This window comes from Aquarana catesbeiana, linkage group LG10 (genome assembly GCF_042186555.1).
Source record: "Aquarana catesbeiana isolate 2022-GZ linkage group LG10, ASM4218655v1, whole genome shotgun sequence".
NCBI classification, from domain to species: Eukaryota; Metazoa; Chordata; class Amphibia; order Anura; family Ranidae; genus Aquarana; species Aquarana catesbeiana.
Genome location: NC_133333.1, coordinates 34,262,053 through 34,280,094, shown reverse-complemented (window position 1 = coordinate 34,280,094; position 18,042 = coordinate 34,262,053). Strand labels below are relative to the sequence as shown.

At 44.0% G+C, this 18,042-nt stretch overlaps 1 protein-coding gene across 8 annotated transcripts in view; it reads right to left on the bottom strand.

Moving 5' to 3' along the window:
* Positions 1-866: 866 nt before the first annotated feature.
* Positions 867-18,042, bottom strand: part of LOC141110568 (uncharacterized) — a 35,544-nt gene continuing 18,368 nt past the window's right edge. For 4 of the 8 annotated variants that reach the window (XM_073601976.1, XM_073601972.1, XM_073601974.1 and 1 more), the window contains 2 exons: positions 11,860-11,937; positions 867-4,498 (listed from right to left, as the gene is read on the bottom strand). In XM_073601976.1, coding sequence (XP_073458077.1) covers positions 3,513-4,498; positions 11,860-11,935 — 1,062 coding nt within the window. In that variant the 5' untranslated portion in view covers positions 11,936-11,937 and the 3' untranslated portion in view covers positions 867-3,512. Of the gene's footprint in view, positions 4,499-4,724; positions 5,082-11,859; positions 11,938-13,119; positions 13,306-18,042 lie in introns of those variants that run through there. The other 4 variants (XM_073601975.1, XM_073601977.1, XM_073601970.1 and 1 more) reach the window with 3 other exon arrangements.

Sequence of the window (18,042 nt, the reverse complement as noted above, 5' to 3'; positions counted from 1 at the left end):
GCCGGCAACATCTCTCCCTGGAGTTACTTCCGGGTATCGCGAGCTCCGGCGCTGTGATACCGGTAACGGCACAGTCTAACTGAAGCAACGGCACGTACTGCCATTGCTTCAGTGCTCATGTGCCGATGACATCAGCACATGCAAATACAGGGGATATCTCCTAAACAGTACAGGTTTAGGAGATATCCTGGGTAGCTACAGGTAAGCCTAATTATAGGCTTACCTGTAGCAAGAAGTGGTTGTAAAGGGTTTACAACCACTTTAAAGTGGATGTAAACCAACTCTCATCCTTTTTAAACTACTGCCATAGGGGTTATCTATAAGGATATACATGCCTCCTGCATGTATCCTTACCTTTCAAATGTCTCCCCTCTCTCTGCTTTGAGACCCGAAAAATGGCAGATTCTGTGGGCGGGTATGTTGTCTGGAGCTCAGTGGGTGGAATCGTGATGTCAGCAGACTCCCCCGCCCACCTCTACACTCCCCTTGTCCACATGAATTTTTTTCACTGAACTTCTGCTATGATCACTAACATCCAGTCAAAACCCAGAAAAGTCACCACATGACTTCAGCAGGCCCAATCATGCTGAGGTGTGGAGCAGCCAATCCTGGGAGAGCTAGAGAAGAAAGGAGGAGGGCATCTGAAGTACACAGAATGCCTCTCTAAGGCTCCTGCATGAGATATGTACTTGTATGAAAGAGACTTTTTCATACAAGTACATGGTACAGCAGGCACGTATTAGGAATATGAAATGATGGGTTATTGTATCCTTTGAATCAAGCTTTTCAATAGTATCAGCTTATGACAAGGTGCAGGAAATTACTACATATAAGGATTACATATATAAAAATTTGTAACTCGAATAGCTGATTCTTGACTTTATTTCTTACACATTACATATTTATTTTGTGTCAATTTTTCAATTGGCATAGAAATACAGTAAACCGTACAGACAATAGCAGTGCAAATTTCACTTGACACAGTGTGCTTATATGCATCTTCTATACAATGAGGAGGTGCAGAAAGGGCAGGAGTGGTAGTGCCATTTTAGCTGGTCAGTTCACCCAAATGTGATATTTCAGTCTTTGGTTGATAACTGGAGCAACAAATCCCTTACAGCTTCTTATAATACTCTGCCATTGAACTCTTAGTTTGCTGAAGTGATTCTGCCATCATAAGAGGGACCCCTCCCTGTTCTACTGCCTTTTTACTTAAAGTGGTTGTGAACCTCAGACATGAAATATGAACAAAAAATATCCCTCTATAGTGTGTACTTGTCTCAATCCAGAGCACTGAGTGTAATTTCTGTCCGCTGACTCCTTCCTCTGCTATCAGTATTAGTCACTTCTAATGAGTTTTCCTGACACCAAGAGAAAAATGGTGACAGGGGAGGGCACAGTCTGTGATTGACAGCCTCAGCTCTGTTCCAGTATGCTGTGTGAAGGGGGGCGCCTTCCCTCCCATCAGCTATCCTCACTGATGTAACTTCAGCTCCCTGTCCACTGCTTTTTACAGCTGAGAGATCCTGTGTAAATTCTGCACCTTGAATGGATGAAGGGAAAAGATGGCAGTAGATAAACAGGTACAATTTATGTAGGAGGATTTGTTTCATCTCTGTGTATCACTTGAGGTCAGTCACTTCACTGAGTAGATGTGAGGGTTTACAACCACTTTAAATAAGAACAACCAGGAAGAATGGGAACAACCCAAGGTGGACAGGAATGCCCACAACTTTAAGGTGGGTCAGGAAAGAATTAGGATCTTTGGTTGCAAGTGTGCGTGGGCAGGGACTGCAAGATTCGAAGAGATAGGAGAGCTTTAGATAACTCTACTTCATCTATAAACAAAATATCACTTCAAGTATCTCACCAGCTTCCATTCTCTCCTGAGAGGAGATCTCAGAACTCAAGTTCTCAGCTTCACCCAACTGCCTTGGTCATTAGAAGGCCTTGTGTTCCCTTTTAATTTTTTTATATTTACAAATAATTCAGCAGAAATGGAAAGCCTCCATGGTGCGGGTGAGAACAGTCGGAAGCTTCAGTGGGGAAATCACTACTAGAGTCCCAAAGAGATAAGAGGTGATACCAGGTGGTTTTCTTGCCGAGCCAGGTTCCTGACAGGGACATCTGTTTGGCAGGTGTTGAGTTTATGTCTAGACTAGTGATCATGTACGAACTATCTGAAAGGCTGGCTTAGACCTTCTTTGCTACAACTTGCCTGTTCATACAACCAGCCACCATGTTTGTAGGCTGCTCATAACCTTTGAGGCCTATTGGCATTTGTCTGATATGTGGATTTTGAATAACCATTCTTACTTTTTCCTGAACAGTATGAGTAATCGTGAATATGGGTGGTTGGCAACCAGCCAATCCTTCTATCAAGAATAGAAGTGTTTGGAATCCACCCAAACCTTCCATTCTGAATATGGGTGGTTGGCAGCTATCCAAATCCTCTGCCATGAATATAAGTGTTTGTTTTTTGCCTGCTGAATATGCTGAATATGGTTGGGTGGTTGCCAACCAGATCTTCCCCATTGAATACGTGTGGGTTGACACCAACCTTCCACCCTAAATGTAAGTTGTTGGCAACCACCCAGACTTTCCACCTTGAATATGAGCGGTTGACAACCACCCACACTTTCTATCCTGAATATGGTTGGGTGGCTACTACTTAGGCGCTCCACCCTGAATATGAGTGGCTGGCAACCACTGAGACCATCCATGCTGAATATTAGTGCTTGGCAACTACGTAGACCTTGCACTCTGAACAAGAGTGGCTGCAGCCACCCAGACTTTCCATCCTGAATATGATTTGGTGATTGACACTCAGATCTTCCTCCTGAATATGTGTATGTTGTCACCAACCTTGCACCCCAAATATGAGTGGTTGGCAACCACCCGGACCCTCCACCCTGAATAGATGTGGTTGGCAACCACCCAGACCATCCACCCTGAATATGAGTAGTTGGCAACCACCAAGACTTTATATCCTGAATATGGTTGGGTAGCCACTACTTAGGCATTCCACCCTGAATATGAGTGGTTAGCAACCACCCAGACCTGCCATCCTTAATATGATTGGTTGGCTACCACCCAGACCTTCCATCCTGAATATAGTTGGGTGGTTGCCACCCAAATCTTCCCCCTGAAGGTTGACACCAATCCTCCACCCCAAATATAAGTGGTTGGCAACCACCCAGACCTTCCATCCTGAATATAACTGGTTGGCAACCACCCAAACCTTCTGTCCTAAAATATGGTTAGGTGGCCACTACTCAGACCTTCCACCCTTACCTGTCTTGTAGTCAAAATCTGTTTAGGATCGGTTTGTCTGTGGCAGCACTGACCATCTGTCTGAGGATTTCTACTGCTCTAGCACCTGTCTGTTAATTTGTCCCTTGTAGGTCTTTTGAAGTCCATGTCCTTGAAGTCCATGACACCAGACCTGAAATATCCTTCTGGGTGGTACAGAACATTAAATAGGGTGTACAGGAAGCGGGCAAGACAACGACTTAGTGCACTGGTCTCACCTCCCCTCTGGCATGTTGTATATAGTGCTCATGCAGCCCACCTTCATGCTGAAAGTGAACCCCACACTCAATACATTTAAAGTCCCCCTTTTCCTCCCACCTATCCGTTTCCTTGCGGTGAGTTCTCAGATGCCGTCGGTAATTTGAGGCCTGGCTGAAACTCTTTTCGCACAAGTCACATGGATATGGCCTCTTGCCTACATGAATAGCCCAGTGCCGCTGATAATTAGACCGTTGGTTAAAGCGTTTTCCACACTGCTGGCACTGAAAGGGTTTTTCCCCTGTATGAACACGCAAGTGCCGCTTATAGCGAGAGGAGAAGAAAAAAGTTTTGCCGCACACGGGACAAGTGTGCGGTTTCCGCGAAATGTGCAACTTTCTGTGCTTCTCGAAAGTGCATTGGGCCCGAAACCTTCGCCCGCAGTCCTTGCACTGGTAGGGTTTGGGATCCTCGTGAGTCCACTGGTGGACACGGAGGGTCTCAAGCTGTGTAAACGCCTGAGGGCAGTCTGGACACTGATAGGGTCGTTCCCCCGTGTGAATACGCATATGCCTTGTTAGTTTTGCCGAGCAGTTGAAAGCTTTGCCACAGAAGATGCATGTCCTGTCTTTGCGGTGAGATTGCTGGTGTCTACGGAATGCTGGCTGGCTGGGCAGCTGCTTGCCACACTGCGAACATTGGTAGCCTCGCTGTCCCGTGTGTTGCTGTTCGTGATGGCTGTGTAGAGCTAGTAACCAGCAGAAACGACGTCCACAATGAGAGCAGGCATAGGGCTTTTCACTGCCTTCTGTAGCACCGGCTCGAGCTGTGTCGCAGTCTTTGCAGGTGTAGGAGAGGTCGGCAGTGTGGTTGCGCCGATGAAGTTTGTGGGCCCGAAGGGTTTGGAACGTCCGACCGCAGTCAGGGCAAGGATGAGTCGGGGAGTCTTCTGGTGCCAAATGGCACTCTGGATGGTCCATTAATAGTTCTGTAACAAAACAAATGGACAGCCAAATGACAACTAAGGCCAAAACAAACAAAAAATAAGGCATATCTATAACCAAAGCTTTTATTTTAGTCTTGTATGGTGTAAGGTACTTTTCCAAGCAGAGGTTAAAGCTAAAGCTTTACCACGCTCCCCCTTACTCAACCCTTCTCCTGACTTTGTGGCCCCTGTTGACCACATTTTATGCTATTTTTGTTTTTATACTTACCTTTTCTGAAGTGTTCAGGCCGGTCAAGTGACACTGCAGGGTCCTCTTCATCTCCACCTCTTCCCTGGGCTGGAAAGGTCCTGATGCTGAGACATGACATAACGAGGTTTATTTAATAGAACTGGGGAGTGCAAAACCTGCTGCAACTCTGCATAGTAACCATTGTCAGTGGTTCCCTGCTGACAGCTGAATGTAAACCAAAGAATTGCCGGTGTTCTGTCAAAATAGCCAATTCATCGAGATCTCCAATTACATCAGTTCCTGTTACTGAAAACCATCAGTAATTGCAGATTTCAACGACTAGCCCTTTTGAAACAACACCGGCAACCGTATACACTCCGGTACACAAAGACATTGCTGTTTTGACACAACAGCGGCTAATGAGGAAAAAGTTGTCGCTGCCAAGTACTGGGATTGAGGTATCCATCCAGGCCAGATTACCTCAATCCCAGTACTTGAATGTCTTTCTGCTGCTGGTGAAATCGTTTTTATGTTTGGGGTCAGTATTTTCAGCTGTTTAAATGAATCTCGGATAAAACTGCTGTATATGATAAAATGTAACTATTGAATGCACAATGATATTCTGTGCATGATTTTGATGTTGCATATTTTACTATTCTCATAGAATCACAGCATTTGGAGTGTTGAAGGCCCCTGAGGAAGAACCACACTATATATATGTGTAATTGAAACGCGTCGGACATCCATTTGCAAGCCTCCTTCCTTCCTCCAGCTGGTTTCCATACTCACCTCCCATACATATGTTCTTATCATTGGTTATATGTTTTTCGCGTTGTAATGTATGTATTGCACAATAAATTTTGTAATTTTTATACTCATTACTGCCTGACGTCCATTTAAAGTCCCATTTCTGAGGAATCTTTTATTTACTATTACTATTTTGGATATCACAATTCCCAAATAAGTAAAGTGGTCCACCCACTGCAGCGGGAGAGATGGGGACGAGGAGGATCTAGCCCCCTCGTCCACTGGGAACAACTGGGATTTGTGCCAATTTACCCGTAATCCCGTGAAGGCAGAGAAGGTGTTCATTATACTGAGGTCACCCTGCAGAGAGGGTCCAGCATCATTCAAGAAGAGTAGTAAATCTTCGGCATAGAGAGCCACTCTCTCCTCCAGCCATCCCACCCGAAGGCCACGAATCTCTGGTGAAATTCTGAGGGCTTCAGTGATGGCTTTCATGGCCAGGGCGAAGAGGGCCGGGGAAAGAGGGCATCCCTTTCTGGTACCCCTCTGTAGGGGAAAAGGGGCAGATAGCAATCCGTAAAGCCTCATGTTTGCCAGGGGGCCCTTGTAGAGCGTGCGTACCCAGTCAATAAAATTTTAGTGGGAATCCCATCCTTCTCATCACCTCCAATAAATACGCCCATTCCACAGTATCAAATGCCTTTTCCATATCTAGGGTAGCAATCGTTCTGGTGCCCTGGTTTGTGTGTGGGGCAGGATGTTGGAGAATAGTCTGCATATGTTGATATCTGTGGACCTTCCTGGCATAAAGCCCATTTTTATCTGGGTCTACAAGGGATTTTATAACTTTGTTCAGCCTGGTGGCAAACAACTTGATAAGGATCTTCAGATCACAATCGAGAAGTGCAATTAGTCTGTATGAGGTGCATAGCTTGGGATCCTTATTGGGCTTAGGTATTAGGATAATGTGGGCTTCTTTCATGGAGGGGGGCAAAGAGCCTGTTTGTAAACAGGATGTGAACTCATCCAATCTTGGGGCAAGCAGTTCGGTGTGGGCTCTATAGAATTCGATGGGTAAGCCATCAGGGCACGGGGCCTTACCCGCCGGGAAAGACTATATGGCAAGTGTGATTTCTTCCGGGGTGATGCCTGCAGAGTCGGAGAGCCAGCCCTACGCCATCTGCTGTAAGGATTTCAGAGACAACTGCATCTTGTTGTGCTAATAGTGACCTGCTGTTGTCCCCATGTTCAAAGTACTCCTGCCTACAAGACTGTATGCCAAGTCTGATGACCTCAGAGACATGAAGGTGCAATTCCCTCCTAAGTGAGGAAAGGTGATCAAAATTTGGGGCAGTGGGTGATGCAGAGTATTGACTCAAGGTCTAATCAACCTTTTGCTGCAGTGAATAGACCGCATCACTGTGCTCTGCCTTTACAGCAGCCACAGCAGAGATATACTGCCCCCTGCTGTGAGCCTTGAATGCATCCCATGTTACCTCTGGGGAGGCCTAATCCAAATTAATTACCCAGTATTCCTTCAAATGGGGGGGGATCCGGTCCTGAACTGATTCATGGTTAATCCAATGAGATTGCAGTCTCCAAAGGGCTCGATTGTGTGTTTTTTGGGGTTTTAATGGTCAATATCAGCGGATTATGATAGGAGAGGCCAGAGGGATGATAACATGCCTCTTGGATCTCACTAAGGAGGGCCGTGTTTGCAAATGCCAGGTCTATACGGGATGAGGTCTTAAAGGTGGTAGAGAAACAGGAGTAAGTTCTATCATGAGGATGTAACCATCTCCATACCTCAGTAAAGTCCATGGCATGTGCCCAGGTGCCCAAATCTGAGTGAAAAATTAGCTTGAGATGAGGGCCTATCCAAATCTCGTGATAGGGTGGTGTTGAAATCTCCCATAAACAGAACCTGGGCAGGGCAGTGTGGAGCCAACCTTTCGTATAGAGGGTAGAGGGACTGCACCTGACTAGGAGGGGGCAGGTAGACATTTACAATAACATATTTCTTGTTGTATATGGTCAGTACCAACATACCATATTTCCCATGAGGGTCTATATGTACATCATGTATTATACACTGTAATGGTTTACTGATCAGAATAGACACCCCACGGGAGTATATGGAGTAGGTCGCATGAAATTCTTTTTGTACCCACGGTTTCTTAAGAGCCATTACTCTGCTTCCCATTAGGTGGGTCTCCTGCAGCAAAACTACGTGGGGGTTGTGCATTTTCAGGTATTGAAACAGTAGTGACTTCTTGTATTTGGAGTTTAGTCTGGAACTGAGCTTCAATTTCCAAGAATCAGCCCGCTCATCCCTAGCCATGTGCATGGACACATACTTAGTAAGGGTGTCAGATCTGCTCATTAGCAGGCCCGGCATTGCAAGGGAAAGGAGGCAAAACCATTAGTTGCTGCTATTTTAGCAATCCAAGCTGCCTCCATATTAAAACAACATCCTGCTGTGTACCATAATTAGAGCAGAGTTCCCTAACCTGAGCGCCGTGACTTCATATTTCAGGTGGCGATTAACAATGTGTCCCGTGACATCGTTACCCAGGATAAACTTTATAAACAAAGACATCAATTATTTAAAACTACTTCTTTGTTTAAATGTCACTCGGTGGAATTAACAAGGCCCTCCGTCGAGATCTGCAGTCAAGCAGAATTTAGCAGTCGATAATAAGAACAGATTGCAATTATGCTCATCAGAATGTGGAATGCTGCGAGAAACTGAATTCATTAATGCTAATTAGGAGTTTTTTTTACTGTAAATCAGACACAGGGTACCTGCTGGCTGCCTAGTACAGGAGGGACTACAAGGATCAGCAAGCTTCTCTATACAGCTCCTGTATAATAAATGATGGAGCCTTTTTATATCAGTGATAATCTCAGTCCACCCCCCTTTCCCTTGACTGGGTTTGCTGATCTCATATTGTGCCATATATACATTTATATACTGGCAACACATTATGGCTGGAAGAGTGAGGGGCAGTACTAGGAGCCAATCAGGTAAGCTGTATGCTAATAAGAAACATGGTGACAGGAGGAGAAAGCACTTGCATGATCCCACTGTCCAATCACAGGCTGAGGGCAGGGAGGTGATCAAGCAGTGTTGCTTATTCCCTTCAATACTGGGCACTTTTACCCCCTTCCTGCCCAGGCCAATTTACAGTTTTCAGCACTGTCATACTTTGAATGACAAATGCGCAGTCATGCAGCACTGTACCCAAATGAAAGGTTTATCTTTTTTTTTTTTTTTTTAAGACAGATCTTTCTTTTTTCTTAGTTTCTGTTATAAAATTTTGCAAATAAGTTCACTGATGGGCACTGATATGTTGCACTGATGGGTACCGATGAGGAGGCACTTATGGGCACTGTTAGAGCTGCACTGATCAGGACACTGATGATCAGTGCCCTGATCATCAGTGTAAATGTCCTGTCACACTTGCCGGTTAGTGCGTGAGGAAAGAAATCCAAACAAATCGGCACGTTTGTTTACATGTGATCAGCTGTGATTGGACACAGCTGATCACGTGGTAAAAGGCCACTATGATTGGCCCTTTACCCTGACCTGTAATCAGTTCTGTTCGAAGGATGCGCGCCCCAGTGGGCGCTGCGGGGGGCATGGTTTTGGGAGGACGTCCAGACCTGGACGACCATGCTGTAGCCATCTTTCAGACTATAGAAGTGGTTAAGAGACGTGCCGCTTTACAAATGATGGCTGCAGCATCTGTGCTGCAGCTGTTCCCCGCTGGCTCTACACCAACAACTGAGCAATCAAAGGCTGCTGATCGCTCAGTCCACAGTTTTCAGTGAGCAGAGAGCCGGTGACTGTAAGTCGACTCTCTGCTCTGCCCCATCAGTGCTCACTGGAGCCCTGGACTGTGGCGGGGGCAGGAGCGGCTGGCTCAGGCTCTCAGCCGGGATCCCCGAACAGCCTGTACTGGGTCTATGACATCAGTCGACAGTGGGCTAGGACTGTTCCTACATACAGTGGGACCATAGAGAACGAACAAAGCCACCCTCTAACAGGAAGCCAGATCACAGCAGCACAAAACTAGCTTTAGGATCAGCTGCCAAACTGTCCAAAGTGTAGCAAGGTAAGCTGGAGGCCTCTCAGGTTCTCCATGATATTTTAAGACTATGGACTTTATTGGGTAAATCCAGAAAAGGTGAACCGATCAGCCATGACATTATGACCACCCAATTAATCAGCAGGTCCCAATTTTGCCACCAAAACAGCCCTGACCCATCGAGGCATAGACTCCACCAGACAAAGTATCACACTGCCTCCGCCGGCATGCCTCCTTTTCATACTGCATCCTGGTGCCATTTCTTCCCCAGGTAAATGACGCACACGCACCCGGCCGTCCACATGATGTAAAAGAAAATGTGTTTCATCAGACCAGGCCACCTTCTTCCATTGCTCCGTGGTCCAGTTTGAATGCTCACGTGTCCATTGTAGGCACTGGTAGCTGTGGACACAGGTCAGCATGGGCACCCTAACCAGTCTGTGGCTACACAGCCCCATACTCAACAAACTGCGATGCTCTGTGTGTTCTGACACCTGTCGGAACCAGCATTTTTCAGCAATCTGAGCTCTAGTAGCTCTTCTAGTGCCAGTCTTCCTTCACCATGTGCATCAATGAGCCTTGGCTGCCCATGACCCTGTCACCAGTTTTCCATCTTTGGACCCTTTTTGGTTGGTCCTGACCACTGCAGACTGGGAACATCCCACAAGAGCTGCTGTATTGGAGTTAATCTGACCCATCCTCTAGCCCAGGGGTCTCCAAACTGCAGCACGGGGGCTGGATGCGGCCCTTTGCTTGCCTTTATCCGGCCCTTGGGGCACTTTTCCATCCACTGATACAAGGCACTATTCCTTCCACTGACACCAACAATGGGGCACTATTTCTCACACTGACACCAAAGACGGAGCACTATTTCTCCCACTGACAGCAACAATGGGTCACTATTCCTCCCACTGGCACTAACAATGGGGCACTATTCCTCCCACTGGCACTAACAATGGGGCACTATTCCTCCCACTGGCACTAACAATGGGGCACTATTCCTCCCACTGGCACTAACAATGGGGCACTATTCCTCCCACTGGCACTAACAATGGGGCAGTATTTCTCCCACTGATCGCAATGATGGGGCACTATTCCTCCCACTGACACCAATGAAGGGGCACTACTCCTCCCACTGACACCAATGAAGGGGCACTATTCTTCCCCTAATACCAAAGATGCATTGTTTAATTCCACTAACACCAAGATAATTTCTACTCCCAATGGCCACAGTCCGGCCCCCGTAAAGTCTGGAGGACAGTAAACTGGCCCTTTGTTTAGAAAGTCTGGAGACCCCTGATCTAGCCATTACAATTTGGTCCTTATCAAAGCCTTACGCTTGCCCATTTTTTTTCTGTTTTCAGCATATCAACTTCGGAAACAACATGTTCACTTGCTGCCGAATATATCCCACCCACTTCCATGTGTCACTGGAACAAGAAATTCAATGTTAGTCACTTTACCTGTCAGTGGTCATAATGTTATGGCTGATTGGTTTAAAAACAACATACAGCCTAATTGAGAGGAAGATGAGCTAAAATACCTTTCCTGGAGAAAATGCTGTTCCTGGCTCACTCAAGTGCTGCCCCCAAAGCCAACAGCCTTGGTTATTGATTATGCATTCCCTGCAATAAAAGAGCATCAGAGTAAGGCTGTCTGATTTCACTTGGTCACGTGACCAAATGCCCAGTTTTTTTTTTGTGGCAAACACTACAGGGAAACTTTAGCAGCATTTTCCCCAAGAAAGATAAGTATTTCAGCCTATCTCTTGTCCTTTATTGGTCCATCTATTAAATCCAGGAGACAGAGCCATGTGTTTAGCACACTGAATACAACGCTGTTGCTAAGTCAAGACAATGGGGGTTGATTTACTAAAGCTGGAGAGTGCAAAACAAGGTGTAGCTCTGCAAAGAAACCAATCAGCTTCCAGGTTTTATTGTTAAAGCTTAATTAAACAAGCTGAAGTTAGAAGCCAATTGGCTACCATGCACAGCTGCACCAGATTTTGCACTCTCCAGCTTTATTAAATCAAACCCAATATTGTGCAGAGTGCCCAATGGGTGGATCCCCATCTCCATGACTAAGCCCTGTGGGTGGGACGAAATGCGTCGAAGAGGCATTACCTGGATGGATCTAGACTGAAGCTGCTTTTGCCCATACCTGGGCTCTAGTAGGTGTGTGGCATTTGGGTTTTTCTTTCCATTCAATGTATCTATGGCATTATCTCACTCATTCATGCAGGATACCCCCCTAGAGGAAGATATCCCCCCAAAACAAGGATACCCCCAGTCATGCAGCCCACAAGTGTGGATTCCACTGACAGTGTGTCAGTTCACCTGGTGTGGTGTCTCTCTGTCCATCTGATTTCTCTTCCCAACAAGATTCTGAAGCATCCTCCAATGACAAGGACATTTCTGCAGAATTAAAAAAAAAAAAAAAATGTTTAAGAGCTTAAAATTAAAACTCCAGGCAAACCGCTAAATACATATGAAGAAGCTGGTAACTTGCCAAATGCATAGCTCCCAACTGTCCCTGATTTCTAGGGACTGTCCCTGATTTGGAGCAATGTCCCTCTGTCCCTCTTTCCTCCTCATTTGTCCCTCATTTTGGTCTGATCTATATAGTTGTATATAAAATGCACTTTTTATCTATCAAAAAGTGTTTCCCAGTGCTAAACCTTTCATCTGATTTCTAAATTGCTGCATTTGTAAATTCCAAAAGTCAGTATAAAGGAATAGTAGTGGTAAAAAAAAAAAGCACTCGTGGGTGTAACCAATCTTGTGTTTTTGTACAATTCTCCTTTAAGGGGGCGTGGCCAGGGGTGTGTCCTATGCCTGCATACTTTTGCTGATAGGTGTCCCTCATTCCCATCTCAAAAAGTTGGGAGGTATGCAAATGAGTTTTTAGTTATGTCCATACAGCCCTAAGATTTACATAGCTCTGCCACACTGCAAAGCCCTATCTGGCAGGACAGAGGACATACGGTTCTTGTCCTTCCCCCAGCCTGTGACTGGACAGTGAAAGAAGAAGCAGCAGACTTTCCTCATCTCTATGTCACTTTGCTCTCTCCTCCTGTCGACACACTTCTAGCATTGCAGCAAAACAAATGAACCGATACTAGGCTGATACTAAGTTAAATCAAGGTACAGTATTTACACTGCCTGCATGAAAAAAAAAAAACACACACACACACACTTTTAATTTAATTTTAATTTAATGATTAGCACAGAGGTTTCAAACTCAAATTACCTGAGGGCCACTGGACAAGTTATCATATCCCATGGGGGCCGCATGCAAACTTTCAAACTTCAAAAACAACATTAAACTATATACAGTGGTAGTTACTGCTACCAGTCACTGCAGCCTCCCCAGTGCCATCAAAGCAGCCTGATCAGTGCCCACCAGGGTGGATAAAATGGATGCTTTAAAAAAAAAAAAAAAAAAAAAATCTTTTTTTTTTTTTTTTTTTTTTTTAATTTAAAAATTGGATTTTTTTTATTTAAATCGGATTGTTTTGATTGTTATCAAATTTATTTTAATGAAATGCTTTTGGAGTAAAAACCTTTCTAAAGATAGTTTTCTATTTAACCACTTACAGACCGGAAGGGTTTGCCCCTCTAATGACCAGGCCATTTTTTTGCGATACGGCACTGCGTCGCTTTAACTGACAATTGCGCGGTCGTGCGACTTTGTACCCAAATAAAATTGATGTCCTTTTTTCTCCACAAGTAGAGCTTTCTTTTGGTGGTATTTGATCATCTCTGCGGTTTTTATTTTTTGCGCTATAAACAAAACAAAAAAAGAGCGACAATTTTGAAAAAACAACACAATATTTTGTACTTTTTGCTATAATAAATATCCCACATTTTTTTTTTAAAAAAAAGCAATTTTTTTCCTCAGTTTAGGCCAATATGTATTCTTCTACATATTTTTGGTAAAAAAAAAAAAAAAGCGTATATTGATTGGTTTGCGCAAAAGTTATAGCGTCTACAAAATAGGGGATAGATTTATGGCATTTTTAGTATTATTTTTATTTATTTTTTACTAGTAGTGGCGGCGATCTGCGATTTTTATCAAGGCTGCGACAGGAATTTGTGTGTTTACACACACACACACACACACACACGTGCCTGTTCTGTCTCTCATGCCCGCGATTGCACGTGGCCAGCGGTCATCGCGTCTACTGGCCACAAGCATCGGCACCCCCCGCTGTGCAGCCAGCGCGCGCCTGCTATCCCACTTAAAGGGACTGACGTACAGCTATGACGGTTCGCGGGATCGTGCCGACCTGCTGCTGTATAATGACGGCGGCTGGTCAGTAAGCGTTTGAGTTCTTTTGTTTGTTTTTTTCAAAGATATTTTGTTTATGCACTTCAGTTACTAAACATTGATGTTTAATCAACTACAAGAATATGTAATATAATCTTATTGTTTTAATTAAATAAAAAAATTTGAGTAGTTCTCCTACTATGTGCGATTAAACGAATAACCTCAAATCGGTTCTGATATCGCTGCTTTACTAACCTGACAGCTTAATTATTCTAAATAGGAAACCTTCAAAAAAAGTATTTGATCCCCTGCTGATTTTCTATGTTTGCCCACTGACACAGAAATGATCAGTCTATAATTTTTAAAGTGGGTTTATTTTAACAGTAAGAGACAGAATAACAACAAAAATATCCAGAAAAACTCATTTCAAAAAAGTTATAAATTGATTTGCATTTTAATAGCTTCAGCCCCGGAAGATTTGGCTGCCCAGAGAATTTTTTGCAAGTCAGCACTGTGTTGCTTTAACTGACAATTGCGCAGTCGTGCGGCGCTGCACAGAAACAAAATTGATGTCCTTTTTTTCCCCACAAATAGAGCTTTCTTTTGGTGATATTTGATAGAGCTGCACAATTCTGGCTAAAATGAGAATCACGATTTTTTTGCTTAGAGGATAGATCACGATTCTCTCACGATTCTCGCGGCGTAACATCATCTTTCACATTAAAACAAAAAAAATTGTGCTAACTTTACTGTTTCATTTTTTTAAATTTATTGAAGTGTATTTTTTCCCAAAAAATTGCATTTGAAAGACCGCTGGGCAAATACAGTGTGACATAAAATATTGCAGCAATTGCCATTTTATTCCCTAGGGTCTCTGCTAAAAAAAAAAAAAATGATATTATAATATATATATATATATATATATATATATATATATATATATATATATATATATATATATATATATATATATATATATATATATATATATATATATATATATATATATATATATATATATATATATCTCATGTTTGGGGGTTCCAAGTATTGATTTTAACTTAAGGCCCCTTTCACACGAGGCGGGCTCTGTTTCTACGGAGCCCGCCTCGGTCCGCCGGCTCAGTGGGAGATCTGTCCGTTGATCTCCGCTGAGCCGGCGGATGACAGGTCCCTCTCTGCTCACTGAGCGGGGAGGGGCTTGTCAGGCGCCGCTGCCGCCTATGGAGGGATCGGACGAAAACGGACAGCGTGTCCGTTTTCGTCAGATCTCACCCGATCCGATCCGCCAGCGACGGATCTGGACATAGAGCCATACGTCTGCTTTTAGCGGATCGGACGGGGTCGGATGTCAGCGGACATGTCTCCGCTGACATCCGACGCTCCATAGGCTAACATGGATCGCCCGTTCAGGTCCGCCGTCAAAACTGACAGGCGGACCTGAACGGTCCGATCGTGTGAAAGGGGCCTTAGAAAGAAGTGTCAGAAAAAGATTTAGACTTTAAGTGGTTAAACTTCCTGCATTTACACGTTGTTTAAAACTTGGCAGATTGCCCAGGTTATTTGTTTACACAGAGAAGTTTATCCCTTTGTTCTAAGAAGGAAGTTAGTTACAATGTTTCAAGTTCTAAACTTGGCAGAATGCCCAAATACTTTCTTTTGACAGCTGAGTGAGCAGATAATCTCTCCACTTGTTTATATGAAAGAATCGGCAAACTCAGCAGGAGAGATCGTCAGGGGAGGTGAATCGAGATCACGATTTTTTAACGATGAATTGTGCAGCTCTAATATTTGATCACCTCTGCGGTTTTTATTTTTTGTGCTATAAACAAAAAAAAAAAAAGCGACAATTTTGAAAAAAAAAAAAAAAAAAAAAACGCAATATTTTGTACTTTTTGATATAATAAACATCCCCATTTTTTTTTTTTAAAAAAAAGCATTTTTTTTCTCAGTTTAGGCCGATATGTATTCTACATATTTTTGGTAAAAAATAAATAAACAAATAAATCGCAATAAGCGTATATTGATTGGTTTGTGCAATTTTGTATATCTACAAAATAGGGGATAGATTTATAGCATTTTTATTATTTTTTTTTTTTTAACGAGTAATGGCGGCGATCTGCGGTTTTTATCGGGACTGCGACATTATGGCGGGCACATCGGACACTTTTTTGGGACCATTGGCATTTAAACAGCGATCAGTGCTATAAAAATGCACTGATTCGTTTATTTTATTTATTTCAGGTACCTATATAGCGCCATTAATTTATGCAGCACTTTACATTGACATTGTACATTCACATCGCTCCATACCCTCAAGGAGCTTACAATCTAAGGTCCCTAACTCACATTCATACATACTAGGGACAATTTAGACAGAAGCCAATTAACCTTCCAGCATGTCTTTGGAGTGTGGGAGGAAACCGGAGTACCCAGAGGAAACCCACACAGGCACAGGGAGAACATGCAAACTCCAGGCAGGTAGTTTCGTGGTTGGGATACGAACCAGCGACCCTTCTTACTGCTAGGCTTACTGCTGATTACTGTAAAAATGTCACTAGCAGGGAAGGGGTTAACACTAGGGGGCGATCAAGGGGCTAACTGTGTTCCCTCTCTGTGTTCTAACTGAAGGGGAGATGGGACTTGCCAGGGGAAGAGATAGATGGGTGTTCATATTTTGTATGAACACACGATCAGTCTCTTCTCTCCTCAGAGAAACACAGAGATCCCGGTTCTCGCTGCGTCACGAGCGATCGCGGGAGCCCGGCGGTCGCATCGGCTCCGGGGGTGAGCAGCGCGCGCCCCTAGTGGCCACAGGGCGAAGCGACGTAAGGCAACGTCGTTTCGCCCAGCCGTGCCATTCTGCCGCAGTGCAACTGTGGCGGCTGGTCGGCAAGTGGTTATTGAGTGAAATAAGTATTTGATCCCCTATCAAATCAGCAAGATTTCTGTCTACCAGGTGTCTTCTATACAGGTAACAAGCTGAGATTAGGAGCACTCTCTTACAGGGAGTGCTCCTAATGTCAGCTTGTTATCTATAGAAAAGACACCTGTCCACAGAAGCAATCAATCAGATTCCAATCTCTCCACCATGACCATGACCAAAGAGCTGTCCAAGGATATCGGGGACAAGATTGTAGACTTACACAAGGCTGGAATGGGCTACAAGACCATGTTAAAAGTGCGGCTCAACCGCAAGGTTTTACCGTCCTACAATTGCTGGAGCGAACGTGCCCTTAGAAGCCTTGTTAGGGTCAGAGATGGCACATGCGTCATGCTGCGGGCATACGTGCCCAAAACTTTCCTAGTGTGGCTCCAGCTGACAGATACCAACCATCGTTCTCACTTCTTACCGCTCCAGTAAGAAGAATCCTCCTACGGACCCTTGATTGTCTTTCCTGCCATAAAACCAGAGAAATTACTTTATTGAATTTCAATAAAACGTAACGGAGAAATCAAAAAGAGGAGGGGCTGAAGAGAATACAAGAATCGTTGAAGAATATTAGAATTGAACAAATGTCCACCATCAGGCAGAGAAAGGGGGAGACTTGCCTGGTTTAGATTTACTTTCAGCGATAGAATAACTGGATTATAATTCACGTCGTACATTTTATACAAAGGATGCCAGAGACTCGCAAATCGGACAGAAAAGTCGCCGTAAATTATTCTAGCTAAATGTGGACTTTTCCTTATTAGTTCAATTCAATTGTAAAGTGTACCTGTCACAGCTAGAGCAATAGCATGCAGACACCTCCGAAGTCTTCTCAAGGACCCAGTTGTATGCCTATTGAGACATGTGTAGTGCCTGATCCCTCCCACATCTTCCTATTGGCTAATTACTATGACGGGCGGCCATACCAGCCAATAGGACAGTGTAGAAGGTGGCCACAGTCACTGAAGAATGCCTAAAATTGAAGGACGGCTCCCTAGATAGATATCAGACCTTTCCGAGAAGACTTTTCAAAAGGTACCACTTTATGTGAAGGTACCACTAGGTCTAAATCCAGTGGTTCTGCACGATTCTGGGAAAAATGAGAATCGCTATTTTTTTGATTAGAATAAAGATCACGATTCTCGTGGCGCAAGATCAACTTTCACATTATACAAAAAAGTTGGGCTAACTTTACTGTAACTGTTAACTTTACTGTATTCTTCTTCTACATATTTTTGGAAAAAAATAAAAAATAAAAAGATAAAATCGCAATAAGCGTATATTGATTGGTTTGCGCAAAAGTTATAGCATCTACAAA